The sequence below is a fragment of the Dermatophagoides farinae genome, chromosome 2 (genome assembly GCF_024713945.1).
Source record: "Dermatophagoides farinae isolate YC_2012a chromosome 2, ASM2471394v1, whole genome shotgun sequence".
In the NCBI taxonomy this organism is placed as follows: Eukaryota; Metazoa; Arthropoda; class Arachnida; order Sarcoptiformes; family Pyroglyphidae; genus Dermatophagoides; species Dermatophagoides farinae.
This window is the reverse complement of record NC_134678.1, coordinates 5876305-5891096: the sequence shown is the minus strand read 5'-3', so window position 1 is coordinate 5891096 and position 14792 is coordinate 5876305. Positions and strand designations below refer to the sequence as shown.

Sequence of the window (14792 nt, the reverse complement as noted above, 5' to 3'; positions counted from 1 at the left end):
GCCATCTGTAGTTAGAATCTATTCGATGTTATAGTACTTTTTATGCATGTTGATCTCGTGTGATTTTCTTCGAAAAACATTAAAGGACCAAATTTTATTTTTTAAATTTTCCCAAAAAAATGGTTTTATATTTTACAAGTGAAGGTAATTTCTTATTTTTTAAGGATAAAATTAATATTCAAAATTTATTCATTCTTCTAGTTGTTTCGCCACCCTATTTAATTTACATGGGTAACGATAAATTCGAAAGTAAGTCTTGAAAATGTAATTTATTTTGTTTTATTTAATCATCAAATCTTATTTAAAAAGATGAAGAATTACTGAAATGGGCATGGCCAGAAGATGTTTGGTTTCATGTGGATAAAGAATCTTCTGCACATGTATATTTACGCTTGAAACCTGGTGAAACTTTGGACGATATTCCATCGACCGTTTTGGATGATTGTGCTCAATTGGTCAAGGCAAACAGTATAAAAGGGAATAAAATAAGCAACTTGAATATCGTTTATACGTTTTGGACAAATCTAAAGAAAACGGCCGATATGGAAGTTGGACAAGTTGGTTTCCATGATTACAAACAAGTTAGATCGATTTCAATACAAAAACGAATTAATGAAATTGTCAACAGGCTAAACAAGACCAAGGTTTGTAAAAAAAAAGTTTTTTATTAATACTATTATATAAAAACAGCTCGATTATTTGATTTAAAAAAGGTGGTCAAAAATAATGTTGATCTGCGACAAGAACGTGAAGAAAGAGATCGCAAAGAACGAAACAAAGAGAAAGATATTCAACGAGAGATACGATTACGAGAAAAAGAGGAAACAAAACGACGGGAAGAAGCTGCTAAACTTCGTAGCTATGATTATGTTATGAAAACAGAAAATATGAAAACTAATGAGGTTCGTTTTTCCTTGCCAATGTTTTTCAACTAATTTGACCGTTTTAATTGAAAATTTGTTCACAGGATGGTTACGATTCTGATGATTTCATGTAAAATGTATAATATTTGTGATTATGTTTCTTTTTATTGAAAGTGAATAAATCAATCGGATATCAATCAATCAAACTTCTTTAGTGCATTGTTTGCGTTTATTCTGTTCAGCTTCTTGCAATCTTTTGAGGATATATTCTTCATAATCACTATCATCACATTTATCGACAGTAGGTAAAGCGGTTTCTTGCTGTACTTTTGAATTATCATTTTGGTTATTATTGTTACTGGATTTTTCATCATTTTCCAGGTTTTCTGCTGCGGCTACTTCGGTGGTTGAATCACAACGATTAACATTTAATATTTCAAATTCAAATCCTTTCGGACAGTTTGCTGCAATCCTTTTCAATGAATCATAATGTTCATACTCGATTAATGCTGATTTTTTCATCTTGACAATCGATAATATCGATCCAAAATGTTTGAAATTTTTATGAATCAATTCATCAGTAATGATTATATTTGAATCTTTGGAACGTTTTTTAAGCTTAACTTTGATGACATTGTTACCTCGTGACAATGATTTTGCTTGATTGATACTTTCATTTAGCTTTTTCTTCAGCAATTGGTTTTCTTCTTCTAATTGTTTCGATCTGTATGGATTAAACAAATGGTTAATACAATATTTATTTAAAAAAAAATTGTCAAAAACAAAATTACCCCTCTTTTCTGATACGTTCAATTTCTCGTTTTAATCGTTCCTCTTCTTCGATGATTGTTACTTGTTCGGCAAATTTTTCTTTTTGTTCCAAATTATCTTTGAATTTTTTTCGTTTAGCATCAAATTTTCTATCACGTATTTCACGATCAATTTTAGCTTGCAATATTTTATCATAAGAAGCTCTTGCTTTTTCATCAGTCAATATTTCTAAAGCTTTGGATAATTTTTGAAATATTTCTTTTGCTTTTGGATCATCAGGATTTTTATCCGGATGATGTATTAAAGCCTTTTTACGAAAGGCTTTTTTGATATCTGATTCAGTACATTCTTTATTGAGATCAAACAATTCATAAAGATTAATATTTTTCAAATCAAACATTTCCATTTTGAGTGTTGACAATGATATAAAAAATAAGGATGATGAAATCGATGATAAAATGGACAACAATGAAAAAAAAATTAAATATTTTCTGAAATGAAAATTGGTCGGCTATTGCAATCTAAATTACTTGTCGTGTATAAACCAGAATGAGCTTTGAATTCATTCCAAAGTAAAAAAAAAATTCATTCAGTGTTTGTGTTTTGCTTGTCTGGTGATTAGAATTTGTTGAGCAATTTTTTTCTTTTGTTTTTTTGTTATCTTATTATTATTATCATCATCAGATATGCATACTAATGGAACAAGTAATAATAATAATAATCATCATAGAAGCACTAATGGTTCATCGTCATTTAAGTCAAATAATCATGAAAAAAATCAATCCAAAGACGATTCTTATGAAATAATGAATAATCTAGATGCCGATGATCTTTGTACGCAAATCTTGCAACAGCTGGATAAAAGTCAAAATAGTAAAAGTGATCAAACAAATAAACTTGATACACGATCAAAAAATTCAATGATTAATAATCAAAATAAAGATGTAAAGAAAAAAAATACCAATGACGCTAATCATCATGAAAAACCCAAAAAATTTTTCAAAACATCTACAAGAAGAATTCCTATTGATGAGAAAAAGGTGTATGAACCGCCTATTTTGACTACAAGATCAAGACTATCATCGATTTCAAATGATGAACCAAAATCTGATGAACGATTATCTACTTCAGATGAAGATATAACATTATTCCTTTCAGAAATTCCTGAAACACAGTTCATCAATACAGAATCATCGTTACCGATCCGTCGAAAAGAAACAAAATCTCAAGACAAACAAATTGAACTTTCACAAATGTTTCAACAAAAAGTACTACAAATTCTAATGGATGATGACAAAATAAAAGCAAAAGAAAGATTCAATGATAATAGCGATTGTATCGATGAATCAATGACAATCAAGCGATTATTGCGAATGAATCAAAATTTCGATGAAAAATTAAACCATTTATCGGATGAATTTGAAGATGAATTCAACGCAATAATGTCTGGTATAACAATATTATCTGAAGAACAATTATCTCCGTCTATTTGATTTATTATCGGAATTTTGAAACGGAATTATCTTCATTTCGATTCCAAATTCGAAAACTAGAGCTTAAACTTTTTATGGCCATGTTTAAAACGCATGCGCGTGTTCTTTTCTTTCTAAATCATTTTTTCTTTTCTTTTTTTTGTTGACGCAGTTTGTCGTCTGAGCTGTGAACACAATTATTTATTTTTTTTGTCAATTTTTATTGATGATGATTGTAATTTTCTACAACTGTTAAAAAGGTTCATTTTGAATAAAATTCTTTCAAATATCAAATCGATTCATACAAACAAAAATTTACATTTAACGGAAAATGGGACGTGTATTTTTGAAACACATTGGTGGCCAACGTTTATATGTTTGTGCCAGTTGTGAAACACCATTAACAAATCGAAATCAATTATTAAGTACCAGATTTACTGGGGCCACGGGCCGCGCATTCCTATTTAATAATGTGGTCAATCTAAGCTATAGGTTTGTAAATAGTTTGTTTATCGAAATTCGATCTTCGATTATATTGTATAATGATATCCAATAATCATTTGTTTAATCCAATCATAGTGAAGTACAAGATCGTGTTATGCTAACCGGACGACATATGGTCCGCGATGTATCATGTAAAAATTGTGATACAAAACTGGGATGGATATATGAATTTGCCACCGAAGATAATCAACGATATAAAGAGGGTAAAGTTATACTCGAACGTGCATTGGTCAATGAAACTGATGGCTTTAATGAGAATATACATCCAGAATAAATAATATTTATATATAATTGATTTAATATTTAAAATTATCATCATCATCATCATTATCATAATCAAAAGTTACATTTTTTCAATAAATTAAATGTGCAAACTAAATAATCAATGTTTATGTGTAATAATTAATCATTATTAATCTTTTTGAATGAAACAATCTTACTTGCAACCATATATAGGATATGTTTGCAAACATTTTTCTCTTTCAAATTGGCCATATCTAGGCCAAAAATTAGGCCAGATTCGCAAATAAAATATTCAACATCATTATTGTTACATTTATTAGCCAATTTGGCTAGTTTACTTTGAACCGATGCAAATTCATTATCCAAATCAAATAATTCCAATTCCGGTTTTGTATGTGCACGAAATATCGGCATATATACGGCTGGTTGTAAACCTGGAAGTGGTGTTTCAAAATGTGGTTTGATCACCTGTAATGTTCGTTTTTCAATCTGTAGCTCATTGAATGTTCCATTAATAGAAGCTAAAGAAATATTAGAAATTTTTTTGATTTTTCTTGAAAATAATGTTGAATAATCGATCGGTAATTCTTCACTCTCTTCCAGATATAACATTGGATCATTACATAATGATTCTAAATCCGGTACAACATGATAGTCATTGATTTCTGGATTCAATGAATCAATCATATTTAGTTTGAATTGTTTGTCTTGCAAATAATTTAAAAATAAATCAAACAAGATGACATTGTTTTCTTTGTTGATATATTTATCTGTGAATCCATGTCCAGAACCAAAGATAATCATCCTTCCAGCTTCTCTATTATTATCGCCTTCGTGTTCATAAAATGAACAAGTAGGACGACATGGAGGAAATGATGTTTTACCTGAAGATAGAACCGGTAACGATGGCTTGGCCACATTCAATGTGGCTCCAAATGGATACAGATACGATAATGATGATTGTGAGACATTTTGTGATTGAATCAAATTGAATTGTAAAGCATGATTAATCAATGAACGATTGATGACGCCATCTTGAATCAATACCTCTTTTGGATTATAATATTTATAAAACGATGTCCTTATCACTTTATCTGTTTATGAAAAGTTGTCATTAAATTTAAAAATATAAACTCACATTTATCATTCTTCATTCTCACCATTATTAACTGAAGTTCCATATTCTTCAATGAAATAGTTTATATTACTAGATGATTTTCGTTCACCACCTTCCTCCAGAAGTACCAGGATTTTACCATCACCATTTTCCAAATATTGTTTCAATGCAGTGAATTCGAAATCGGCAAATTTCAGTTGCGGCATAAACAACACTAAAATTCGATGTTTGTTAATCAAATCTTCAGTCAGGCTTTCTTTGTTTCTAAAATGAAAATGAATGAAAATTAGTCATTAATTAAACCAAGTACGGTACTTACATGTTTATTTTCCATCCTTTCAATTTTAATCGTTTTATAATGAATTTAATATCAATCGATCCGTTGATTTGATCATTCAAATCTGGTCGTTTAGAATAATCGACCAGAATTTGTTGAGAATTTCCTGTGACCATTTTAAAGATGAAAAAAAGTCAAATCACAAAACCAAATTTTGTAAAGTTGAAATAATTTGTGAAATAAAAAACAATATAAGTTGCCATGGTGACGAATTTTTTTCGGGGAAAAAAATCAACTAAAAATATTTTCGTAACATTATGATTTAATCAAATTGAATTTTAATTTTTCACTTGATAATTTAAATTTTAATGATACTTAATTATATTATGATACAAACAAATCGGTTAATTTTTTTTCGTTTTGAAATGGCCCTAAAAATACCATTTCATTTTCTCAGTATCAGAATTAATTGGTTAATTAATTAATTAATTAATTATCACCAAAAATTCAAATTGTTTAAATCATTCTTTTTGCTATTATCGATGGCAAATTGGTCCACACCACTGCTACTAGTTGTATTGCCATTCGATTTCAATTGTTGAGGAATTAAAACTGAATTCTTGTTCATCATTAACGATGATAATGATTGATCACCGATAAAAGGATTGGCCGCCATTGATGATGACGTTGACGAATTTGTTGATAACAATCCAATAGGATTATTATTATTATTATTATTTCCAATATTAAACCAATTCATATTTTGTGCTTGCTGACCGCCCATCATCATTGGCATCATTTGATTGGTAGCAGTTGTTGTTGCCGTTGGTTTCAAGTGTAACGAAGAAAGTCCCTGAAATATACATTTTTATTGGAAAAAATATGAAAAATTCGCTTAATAAGAATCTTTATTATTTGGTTACTTGAATCATTGATTGCTGTTGTGAATATTCGCCACTATTCATCATTGCCAATGGATTATTGTTGGCCAAAAATGGATTTGTCGATGCGGGTTGTGGTATCAAGTTGGCCTAATTTTTTTTTTTGTTAAATATAAATGAATTTTTCACCATTTTTACAAAAATTATTACCTGATTATGATGATTAGAAGCAGCAACAGGATTAAATAATGGATTTAAACTAGAAAATTGTGGATTCGACATTGATGATGATGATGATGAAGTATTGCTATTGCCACTATATGCTGTTCCATTTAACAAATTGGTCGGTGTTTGTGAATACAGAGATAATATGGATTCTTTTGTCAGTTTTTTCACATCTTCCTTATTGTCACCCATTGTTGTTGTTTTTTGATTAAAAAAATCCTTTTCCTCGTCATCTAATGATTTAGTTACCTTTGATTGACTAATCAACGATTGATCATTTTCGTTTGATTTTGTTGTTGCTGGTTTAGTTTCGGGTGCCGAAGCGAAAAAACCGAAAACTTCATTGTTGTTATTATTGGTTGAACCTAAATCCAAATTTAATAGATCGGCAGATGATGATGACGCTGTTTGATTTGATTCTGATTTCTGTTGCTGTGGTGTATTCGATGCTTTACTTTCCACTTTACCATTTGAATTCGGTGTAGGACGTGGAATCGGATTTGACTGGGCACAATAAACAACAATTTGATGGAAAAATTGTTTTCAACGAAAAATTTGAAAAATACTTACTTGAATTTCAGTCTGACCGTTGATTGGTACGATGGGTTTGATAATTTTACTCTTTTTCTTTTCCTTTTCTTTTTTCAGTTCAGTTTCTACATCAAACTGATATATGGGAAAAACAATTAATCAAAAGAAAAAGTTATAATTGAGATTGACTCGGAGAATGAACAATGACGATAAACACCTACCGCTGGTTTTGGTGGCGTTTCCACCCATTCTTTAGCAATATATTTTTTATGTTCATATTTTGCACGTATAAATGATTCCAAGGCAGTGTCCGCTTGTGGACGGCGAAAATTATCCGGAAGATTTGCTTCATAAACAGCTCTTGCTTTACTGTTGCCCATATTCTGTATGGAACCAACTTGTTCGGGTGTCCAAGAATCAAGATTGACCGATTTTACTTTTGATATATGTACACCTAGATTTCGGTGTATACCAGCACAACGAATACATAGAAAGATGCCTAAATTCCATGATGCCCATCGTGGTCCTTTTTGGATTTATTATAATTATTAATAAAATTTATTTAATGAAAAAAAAATTCTTAATGAAACAATTTTGTTTATTTTACCTTTTGAATCACAATCAACACAATATTTATTATCTTCATCACGTAACAATTCTGTTAATATTTGTTGACATTTATCCTGAACTAATTTTTGTTTATCACGTTCAAGTTTAGTCAACGACATGATTTATAATTTATATAATTTTTTTTTTTTGAAATTGAAAAATGATGATGAAAGATTGTTGAAAAAAAATTAAGGCAATTTGATTTGAATGTAAAATGTTCGATTCAATATATAAATCAATATAAACGTGGAATGAAAAAAATGATGACAGATATTGATATACACCTACAAATAAAACTCAAACAATACCACTCCTCTTCCCTCGTACAACGTGTATGTACAAATATGGAATTATGTGAAAATTATATAAAAAAAACAAATTTATAACAAAGAAATAAAAACCAACAACAACAAAAACAAAAACAATAACAATAACAACGATTATAATCAAGAAAATCGATGAATAGAAAATTCAATGTAGAAAATTTCGATTTAGAATGATTGATAGTTGTTACTGTCGAATGATGATGATGAACATGAAAAAAAATACAGTCATTATTTCGTATATACTATTTTGGTTTAATGATGATTTGTTCGATGATATATAATATGAAAATTAGTGGCAATGATCAACTAAAATATTTTATTCAACAATCAAAACAACTAAACACATCAACCAACCAACAACAAACTACGACGACGACAACGACGACAACAAAAATATTGAAAAAAAATGAGATTATTTCTATGGATAGAAAGTACGAGAGAAAGAGAGAGAGAGAGAGACTTTGAGTCATTCATTCAATCATATATGATCTGGCAGATGGCAAATATCTTTTGTCTGTTGTTGTTGTTGTCTCCCTATGTGACTTGACTTGATTTTGGCTTTGGGAGTCGATCTTGCTCGTTTTTTTTTTAAATGTGGAATGGCTGATATAGCCAACATTATTGTACACAACCAGTATACTCAGAATATATAAAAACTATATATATGGTACAATTTCTCTCTTTTCAATTGATCAAATAATCTATTGCTTCACGCATAACATATTCGGCATTTTGGTTTTGACAATGACCATGTGAAAAAAAATAGAATCCAATTCAACAACAAACAACATCCAAAAAAAAATTCGAAATTTTACAGGGAAAATAATGAAATACGTACACATCTTTGTCATTTGATTGATCCTCTAATTTTGTTTGATTGATATATGAATGTCGACTTTTTTTTCTTGATGTCTATTTGTTATTTATCATCTTTCAAATCGATTTATTGATAAATCGATTTGTTTGATAAATAAATTGTCCTTCAATATGATTGTAGGTCGTAAAAATTTGTTTTATTCAACCATAGCAGTAAAGGATTAAACACACAACCAATATTCAATAAACAATAATCATGTTCAATATTGAAACATTATCGGATCGGGCATTTGAATTGGGCGAAGGACCACATTGGAATCCAGTGGATGGCAAACTTTATTTTGTTGACATTTTAACTGGTCTTGTTGCAACATATGATTCTGATGGAAAATTCTCTCAACTTTATAAGAATAATGATGAAGTTGTGAGTGTAGTATTACCAGTTAATGATAATGGTAATGATAAAGTTGTCATAAGTGTCGGAACCAGTTTACGTTTATTGGATATTCGAACAAATACTGAAAAATTAATCGATAAGATTTCAAATAATGGTTTTCGTTTTAATGACGGGAAATGTGATCCATCCGGTCGAATTTGGATTGGTACGATGGAAAATAATTTCAAATATCTACCAAATGCAGCATTATATCGATTAAATCCGGTGACAAACAAACTTGAAGTTCAATTGGATCAAGTAATTCTATCAAATGGCCTTTGTTGGTCACTTGATTCGAAAAAAATGTACTACATCGATTCTGGCAAACGATCTGTCTTTTTATTCGATTATGACATTGATAATGGAAAAATATGTTAGTTTTTTTTGGCCATACTATTAATTCTAAATATGGCTCATTGAATTTTTTTTCATGACAGCAAACAAACGCATATTTTTGGATATGAACGATAATAAAGATTTCACTTCGGATGAACTACCGGATGGAATGACGATTGATGCAAAAGGAAATCTTTGGATTGCTATGTTTCAAGGATCACGAATAGTCAATATTGATGGCCAAAATGGTTTGTATAATAAATGTATTAAATATATCACATCACATACTAACATTGCCAGATTTGTTTATTTACAATTGAAGGTAAACTATTGCAATCAATACAAATGCCAACTTCGTTGATTACATCCGTTTGTTTTGGTGGTCCAAATCTGGATGTAATGTATGTAACATCATGTCGCCATTTTCTGACTGATGAACAGAAAATCAAACAACCATTGGGTGGTTATTGTTTCCGAGTGACTTCCAAAGATCCTAACTTTAAGGGTCATAAACCAAATTTTAGTGCCAATATCAAAGGAATTTAAAACCAAGATTTTACAAGATAATTATTATCGAAAAGATTTTGCAGCAATTTTTAATGATATATCACAATGAAAAATATTTGATAATGATTCTCGAGCTTTTCGAACTATGTTCGAAATATTCAAACCTTTTGGGCCAATTAAAAGTGAAAGAAATTTTTCTGGACATAAAATATCTACAACTAAATATAGATTGCCAAGATCGTCTTGTTCCCACATGACAATCTGGTAACGAAAATTATAAGGAATCTCTTGATTAAATAATTCCAGACAAACTTCTCGTATTGTATCAATTATAATTTGTTTCGGATTTTGTACGGTCACAACATTGCCACTATAAAACCATGATTTTTCTTTAGCTTTTTGAAGGAAATATTTTCGCAATTGTTGAATACCATCATTATGAAGGGCAGAAATCATAAAAACTTGTGAAAATTTTGGCCATCCAATCCCATTATGATTAAAATCTGATTCGACAGTTTTGATATTTTTATCTTGATATTCTTTATAATATTTGTCGGTTCGTTGAAATAACATATCAAATTTTCCTTGCTTTAATTCCGCTTTGAGAATATCATCATCAATATTTGACGAACTAACAGGGTGACCATCGACAATTCCATTCGTCAATGTTGAAACAATATCCAACAAACTTCGTTTATCACGTATTTTATCCACTTTGTTTAGAACCAATAATGATTCTTTATTTTCATCATTATGATATTGTTGTAGAAGGTCAAGAATTCCTTGATTCAATTTGGTTCGTTCACGTCGATTGGAAATGTCGACCAGCATGGCAATAATATCTGCATTCCCGGCAGAAATTTTCAAATCATTGGCGAATGAAAGTTCTAATTTATGTCGCATCATATGTTTTCTGCTCACTAAACCTGGTGTATCGATGAATTCTAATTGCGTATTATTTTCAACATAAATTCCGATCACATTTTTTCTGGTTGTATGAACTTTTGATGAAACTGCACTTATTTTCCAATTGATTAACTGATTCAATAATGTAGATTTTCCAGCATTCGGACAGCCAATAATAGCCACACGTAAGGAGCGAGCATTTTCTGGTTGTTCATTCGGTTTAAATTGAAATTGTTTGAATTCATCTAAAGTTTTCGGTATATTTCGTTCGTGATACAAATTTCGATTCAATTGAGTTAAACATGTCGTCAATCGTGTTAGTATAAACTGATGGACAAAATTTTTTGATGAATATAGCGGAAGTTTCATTAAATAAAAATTCATGTCGACATTGTTTGCATCAAATATTTGAGAAAAATGAAATTGTTTTGAATGAGATATGATCAAATATGTTTGAAACCATGCTTTGGATAACTTTCATTGTATGGATTTGGTTCGAAACAAAATTTTAACAAATTGTTTTACACGTTGTGTCGGTATATCGGCATTGTCACAAATCTTTTTCAATTTTCCAGATCAAATTGTAACCAATTTCCATATTTCGAAAATCATCATGCCACTTTCTTGTCGTTTTTATCGACAAAAATATCCCGAAGTTGAAGATGTAGTTATGGTCAATGTTCGTTCGATCGGAGAAATGGGCGCCTACGTTCATTTGTTAGAGTATAACAACATTGAAGGTATGTTTTACTCAAATTATTTGCAAATCATTTGAACTATAAAATATTTTGTAATAAAAATCTAGGTATGATTCTGTTATCCGAACTGTCCAGGAGACGAATACGTTCCATAAACAAATTGATTCGAGTTGGACGTAATGAATGTGTTGTCGTCATTCGAGTTGATCGTGACAAAGGCTATATTGATCTGTCTAAACGTCGTGTTTCACCGGAAGATATAATAAGATGTGAAGAAAAATTTGCTAATGCCAAAGCGGTATTTATATTTTTTAAAAAAATCCAAAAACATCCATTCTCATTGAAATCTAATTCAATAGGTTCATAGTATATTACGACATGTAGCAGAAATATTGCATTATAATGAACAACAATTGGAAGAACTATACGACAAAACTGCTTGGCATTTCGATGATAAAAAACCTGGATCTTCATATGAAGTTTTCAAAATGGCTGTCAAGTAAGTTTTAAATAAAGATTAATTAATTTATTTTGTTCTGTTAATTACTATCTACTTTTTCTTAATCAATTTTCGGAAAAAAAGTCAACCATCACTTCTGGATGAATGCTGCTTAGACGAAAAAGTTAAAGATCTGCTGCTTACTCATATCAAACGACGTTTGATGCCACAAGCGGTAAAAGTTCGTTCTGAAATTGAAGTTGGCTGCTATGCTTATGAAGGTGTTGATGCGGTCAAAAATGCATTACGTGCCGGTATCGCTTGCGGCATAGAAGAGATGCCAATCAAAATCAATTTGATAGCACCTCCTCGTTATGTTGTCACCACTACTACATTGGATAAAGCAAAAGGTGTTGAACTATTGGATGTTGCTTTGAAAAAAATTGAAGAATCCATAAAAGATTCAGGCGGAATATTTACGATTACGATTGCTGTAAGTTTTCCTTTAAATATCTAATCCATTCATTAATAAAATGTGTGTATGTGGATTCTCATTCTATTATAGCCTAAAGTTGTCACTGATTTGGATGAAGCTCAATTAACAAAAATGTTGGAACAAGCAGAAAAAGAGAATGAAGAACGTTCCGGTGATGATGATGATGATGATGAAGATGAAGAAGATGGAATATAAGAAAAAAGAGATGCATGAATATATAATCTATTATTATAATATATAAATTATGAATGTCATTTTTTTTCTACTTGAATGCTTTTTTTCTGTTCTTTTTTTCATTTATATAATACAATCATCCATTCTTATGATGATGAGAATGATGAAAAATTCACATCGTGTTTTGGCGATTTTGACAAACACACAAACAAACAAACAAAAAAAATTGTCATCATCCTTTTGTATGTCATTCGAATGATGAATGGGACAATTTAAATAGTTGTTCAAAAAAAAATAACCATCCCATAAATAAAGATGAAATAATTTATCATGAATAAAATTCTCTATCAATTTGAATTTTAATTTAGAAATTAAATGTTTTTATATTGAACCCTCAGACGAATAATAATAAAAATACACATTCATTGTAATCCAATTTCAACACAAAAAAAAATTGAAATTCCTTTCGTGTGTTTGTGTGTGGGTTTATGTATATACCGATTTTTTTAGTAATTATATAGTTATAATTGCCACAATAATTAGAAAATAATATGTTTCATTCATTGTCTTTTTTTTCTACAAAATTATTGTTTGGTCGAAAACAAACAAACACACAAAAAATAAATTTCATGAAAACATGCAACAAGTGTTCATTACGTGTAGCTCATGATATTGCTATTGCTGATCTATCATCATCATCATCATCATGATCATTGAGTATCCTGGATCATGTCTGTAGGAGGGAATGGAAAAAAAAGATGATTGGCAGTTAACATATATACACACACACAATGATCATAATAATCATTCGTGTGTTTGCTTTTATTCATCATCCAAGCTTTAAGATATTATCTTTTATATTCGTATGTAAAGATATAAAATGCAAATCAACGAGTTAATCAAGTTTCAATCGAATTTTCTTTTTTTTTTTTATATTCATTGTTATATCTTGTGCAATAAGAAAATTATAAGCGCCCGCCAATTTTAAATTTTCTGATCATCATCATCATTATTTGACCATTTATTATTGGCAAATATTAAATAGTCAAATAATGGTGGCGATGATGATGATGATGATAACTCGAACCCGGTAGATTTTTTTTTGTTGAACGAACAAAACAAAATAAATGAAAAGAAACGGATTTTCTTTCAAGATTAATTTCATATTAATAAAACTAACAATAGAGACGTTTTTTTTTAAAAAAAGTTGACCATTTTATAAAACTGTTGACAATTTGATCAATGATGATAATGTAACAAACTGTTGGTAAAATTAGAAAATTGATAATACATTAACATTTCATGAGAAATTTTATGATTATGATCATGAGAGAATAGTGAAAAAAAAGATCGAAAAGTGTTATTAATGTTTTTGTGGGAATTTTGATGATGCTGAAATAAATGAATTGACATGAAAAATGAATGAGAAAATAAAACAATGTATGAAATGTCTTCTAATCAAATACAACACATATACCGTTATTCGATTGTAATCTAGATCTGTCTATTCATGAATAAGTGTTGAGAAAATAAACTAAAAGTGATGAATGTATACAACAACAAATGAATTGTCGTTGATCATTCATTGGCGATCCATCCTCAAACAGCCACAGCTGGCCATATCCGTGGACATTTGTAATTTAGAACAAGAAACCACTACGCTATAGAAAAAAAACTTGTCCATTTTTTTCACTGTTTCTCTTTCTCTCTCAAATCATCGATCACTATCTTGATTCGTAGTCTTTGTCTTTTCATGCGATTCAATTCTCACTCTAATCATGATGATGATGATGATAATGGTAATGGTGAAAAAAAAATAATAAGAAAATTCCAGTCCAATCTTCGGTTACCTTGTTTTACACACACTATTGTTTATATTAAATTCAAGCTGCCTACATTTTTTTTTCTCTCTCTTTTTTTCTGAAAAAAATTCGTTTCTCTCTTTTTGTGCTTATATTTTCTTGTTTTCTCTATTCATCATTCACACACACACAAGATCTGTGTAAATTTAAAATACATTTATTATTATTTTTTTTTGTGTTCCAAAAAACTATGAGCTGAAACATTGCCTGTTCAACACCATCACCATCCTCATCATCATCATCATCATCATCGCCATGAGTCTTCGTGATTTGATCGTCGTTTGAATTGGATGCATGGATGGA

General features: G+C 29.8%; 8 protein-coding genes across 9 annotated transcripts; 4 read left to right on the top strand and 4 right to left on the bottom strand.

Moving 5' to 3' along the window:
* Positions 1-30: 30 nt before the first annotated feature.
* LOC124500065 (coiled-coil domain-containing protein 25) lies at positions 31-1069 on the top strand. 2 transcript variants are annotated; one of them, XM_047064089.2, is made up of 5 exons: positions 31-144; positions 202-249; positions 310-644; positions 714-902; positions 968-1069. In XM_047064089.2, exons 1-5 carry the CDS (start codon positions 120-122, stop codon positions 995-997), a joined length of 627 nt encoding a protein of 208 aa, XP_046920045.2. In that variant the 5' UTR covers positions 31-119; the 3' UTR covers positions 998-1069. The 2 variants fall into 2 exon arrangements, with proteins under 2 accessions (XP_046920045.2, XP_046920044.2); XM_047064088.2 differs by having other exon boundaries at positions 714-1069.
* LOC124500062 (dnaJ homolog subfamily C member 17) lies at positions 638-2124 on the bottom strand. The gene is made up of 2 exons (XM_047064086.2): positions 1655-2124; positions 638-1587 (listed from the first exon to the last, which is right to left on the bottom strand). Exons 1-2 carry the CDS (start codon positions 2038-2040, stop codon positions 1065-1067), a joined length of 909 nt encoding a protein of 302 aa, XP_046920042.2. The 5' UTR covers positions 2041-2124; the 3' UTR covers positions 638-1064.
* Positions 2125-3191: 1067 nt separating this feature from the next.
* Ype (yippee zinc finger protein) lies at positions 3192-3989 on the top strand. The gene is made up of 2 exons (XM_047064093.2): positions 3192-3598; positions 3686-3989. Exons 1-2 carry the CDS (start codon positions 3438-3440, stop codon positions 3882-3884), a joined length of 360 nt encoding a protein of 119 aa, XP_046920049.1. The 5' UTR covers positions 3192-3437; the 3' UTR covers positions 3885-3989.
* Positions 3990-4012: 23 nt separating this feature from the next.
* Positions 4013-5437, bottom strand: IFT52 (intraflagellar transport 52). The gene is made up of 3 exons (XM_047064085.2): positions 5290-5437; positions 5014-5234; positions 4013-4947 (listed from the first exon to the last, which is right to left on the bottom strand). The coding sequence occupies exons 1-3, from the start codon at positions 5421-5423 to the stop codon at positions 4013-4015; spliced, it is 1290 nt and encodes a 429-aa protein (XP_046920041.2). The 5' UTR covers positions 5424-5437.
* A 131-nt stretch (positions 5438-5568) lies between these two features.
* On the bottom strand, positions 5569-8678 carry LOC124498067 (uncharacterized). The gene is made up of 6 exons (XM_047061777.2): positions 7492-8678; positions 7106-7410; positions 6924-7019; positions 6339-6857; positions 6171-6278; positions 5569-6100 (listed from the first exon to the last, which is right to left on the bottom strand). The coding sequence occupies exons 1-6, from the start codon at positions 7610-7612 to the stop codon at positions 5744-5746; spliced, it is 1506 nt and encodes a 501-aa protein (XP_046917733.2). The 5' UTR covers positions 7613-8678; the 3' UTR covers positions 5569-5743.
* A 97-nt stretch (positions 8679-8775) lies between these two features.
* On the top strand, positions 8776-10123 carry LOC124498176 (regucalcin). Its single transcript, XM_047061898.2, has 3 exons — positions 8776-9444; positions 9509-9655; positions 9730-10123. The coding sequence occupies exons 1-3, from the start codon at positions 8892-8894 to the stop codon at positions 9951-9953; spliced, it is 924 nt and encodes a 307-aa protein (XP_046917854.1). The 5' UTR covers positions 8776-8891; the 3' UTR covers positions 9954-10123.
* On the bottom strand, positions 9962-11278 carry LOC124498087 (GTPase Era, mitochondrial). The gene has a single exon (XM_047061800.2). It carries the CDS (start codon positions 11202-11204, stop codon positions 9978-9980), a length of 1227 nt encoding a protein of 408 aa, XP_046917756.2. The 5' UTR covers positions 11205-11278; the 3' UTR covers positions 9962-9977.
* A 31-nt stretch (positions 11279-11309) lies between these two features.
* On the top strand, positions 11310-12978 carry eIF2alpha (eukaryotic translation initiation factor 2 subunit alpha). The gene is made up of 5 exons (XM_047061843.2): positions 11310-11560; positions 11626-11816; positions 11878-12017; positions 12102-12450; positions 12523-12978. The coding sequence occupies exons 1-5, from the start codon at positions 11434-11436 to the stop codon at positions 12646-12648; spliced, it is 933 nt and encodes a 310-aa protein (XP_046917799.2). The 5' UTR covers positions 11310-11433; the 3' UTR covers positions 12649-12978.
* The last annotated feature ends 1814 nt before the right edge of the window (positions 12979-14792 follow it).

Excerpts from the sequence above, each read along its gene's own strand:
- LOC124500065 (XM_047064088.2), top strand. The coding sequence starts at position 120 with ATGGTTTTATATTTTACAAGTGAAG. Across the intron at positions 145-201 it reads TTTATATTTTACAAGTGAAG|TTGTTTCGCCACCCTATTTA; the intron begins GTAATTTCTTAT and ends TCATTCTTCTAG. Across the intron at positions 250-309 it reads GGGTAACGATAAATTCGAAA|ATGAAGAATTACTGAAATGG; the intron begins GTAAGTCTTGAA and ends TTATTTAAAAAG.
- LOC124500062 (XM_047064086.2), bottom strand. The coding sequence starts at position 2,040 with ATGGAAATGTTTGATTTGAAAAATATTAATCTTTATGAATTGTTTGAT. Across the intron at positions 1,588-1,654 it reads GAACGTATCAGAAAAGAGGG|ATCGAAACAATTAGAAGAAG; the intron begins GTAATTTTGTTT and ends TAATCCATACAG.
- Ype (XM_047064093.2), top strand. The coding sequence starts at position 3,438 with ATGGGACGTGTATTTTTGAAACACATTGGTGGCCAACGTTTATATGTT. Across the intron at positions 3,599-3,685 it reads GTGGTCAATCTAAGCTATAG|TGAAGTACAAGATCGTGTTA; the intron begins GTTTGTAAATAG and ends ATCCAATCATAG.
- IFT52 (XM_047064085.2), bottom strand. The coding sequence starts at position 5,423 with ATGGTCACAGGAAATTCTCAACAAATTCTGGTCGATTATTCTAAACGA. Across the intron at positions 5,235-5,289 it reads AAAGGATGGAAAATAAACAT|AAACAAAGAAAGCCTGACTG; the intron begins GTAAGTACCGTA and ends TTTTCATTTTAG. Across the intron at positions 4,948-5,013 it reads TGGAACTTCAGTTAATAATG|ATAAAGTGATAAGGACATCG; the intron begins GTGAGAATGAAG and ends TTTCATAAACAG.
- LOC124498067 (XM_047061777.2), bottom strand. The coding sequence starts at position 7,612 with ATGTCGTTGACTAAACTTGAACGTGATAAACAAAAATTAGTTCAGGAT. Across the intron at positions 7,020-7,105 it reads AAACGCCACCAAAACCAGCG|TTTGATGTAGAAACTGAACT; the intron begins GTAGGTGTTTAT and ends CCCATATATCAG. Across the intron at positions 6,858-6,923 it reads ACGGTCAGACTGAAATTCAA|TCAAATCCGATTCCACGTCC; the intron begins GTAAGTATTTTT and ends TATTGTGCCCAG.
- LOC124498176 (XM_047061898.2), top strand. The coding sequence starts at position 8,892 with ATGTTCAATATTGAAACATTATCGGATCGGGCATTTGAATTGGGCGAA. Across the intron at positions 9,445-9,508 it reads CATTGATAATGGAAAAATAT|CAAACAAACGCATATTTTTG; the intron begins GTTAGTTTTTTT and ends TTTTCATGACAG. Across the intron at positions 9,656-9,729 it reads CAATATTGATGGCCAAAATG|GTAAACTATTGCAATCAATA; the intron begins GTTTGTATAATA and ends TTACAATTGAAG.
- LOC124498087 (XM_047061800.2), bottom strand. The coding sequence starts at position 11,204 with ATGAATTTTTATTTAATGAAACTTCCGCTATATTCATCAAAAAATTTT.
- eIF2alpha (XM_047061843.2), top strand. The coding sequence starts at position 11,434 with ATGCCACTTTCTTGTCGTTTTTATCGACAAAAATATCCCGAAGTTGAA. Across the intron at positions 11,561-11,625 it reads AGAGTATAACAACATTGAAG|GTATGATTCTGTTATCCGAA; the intron begins GTATGTTTTACT and ends ATAAAAATCTAG. Across the intron at positions 12,451-12,522 it reads TATTTACGATTACGATTGCT|CCTAAAGTTGTCACTGATTT; the intron begins GTAAGTTTTCCT and ends ATTCTATTATAG.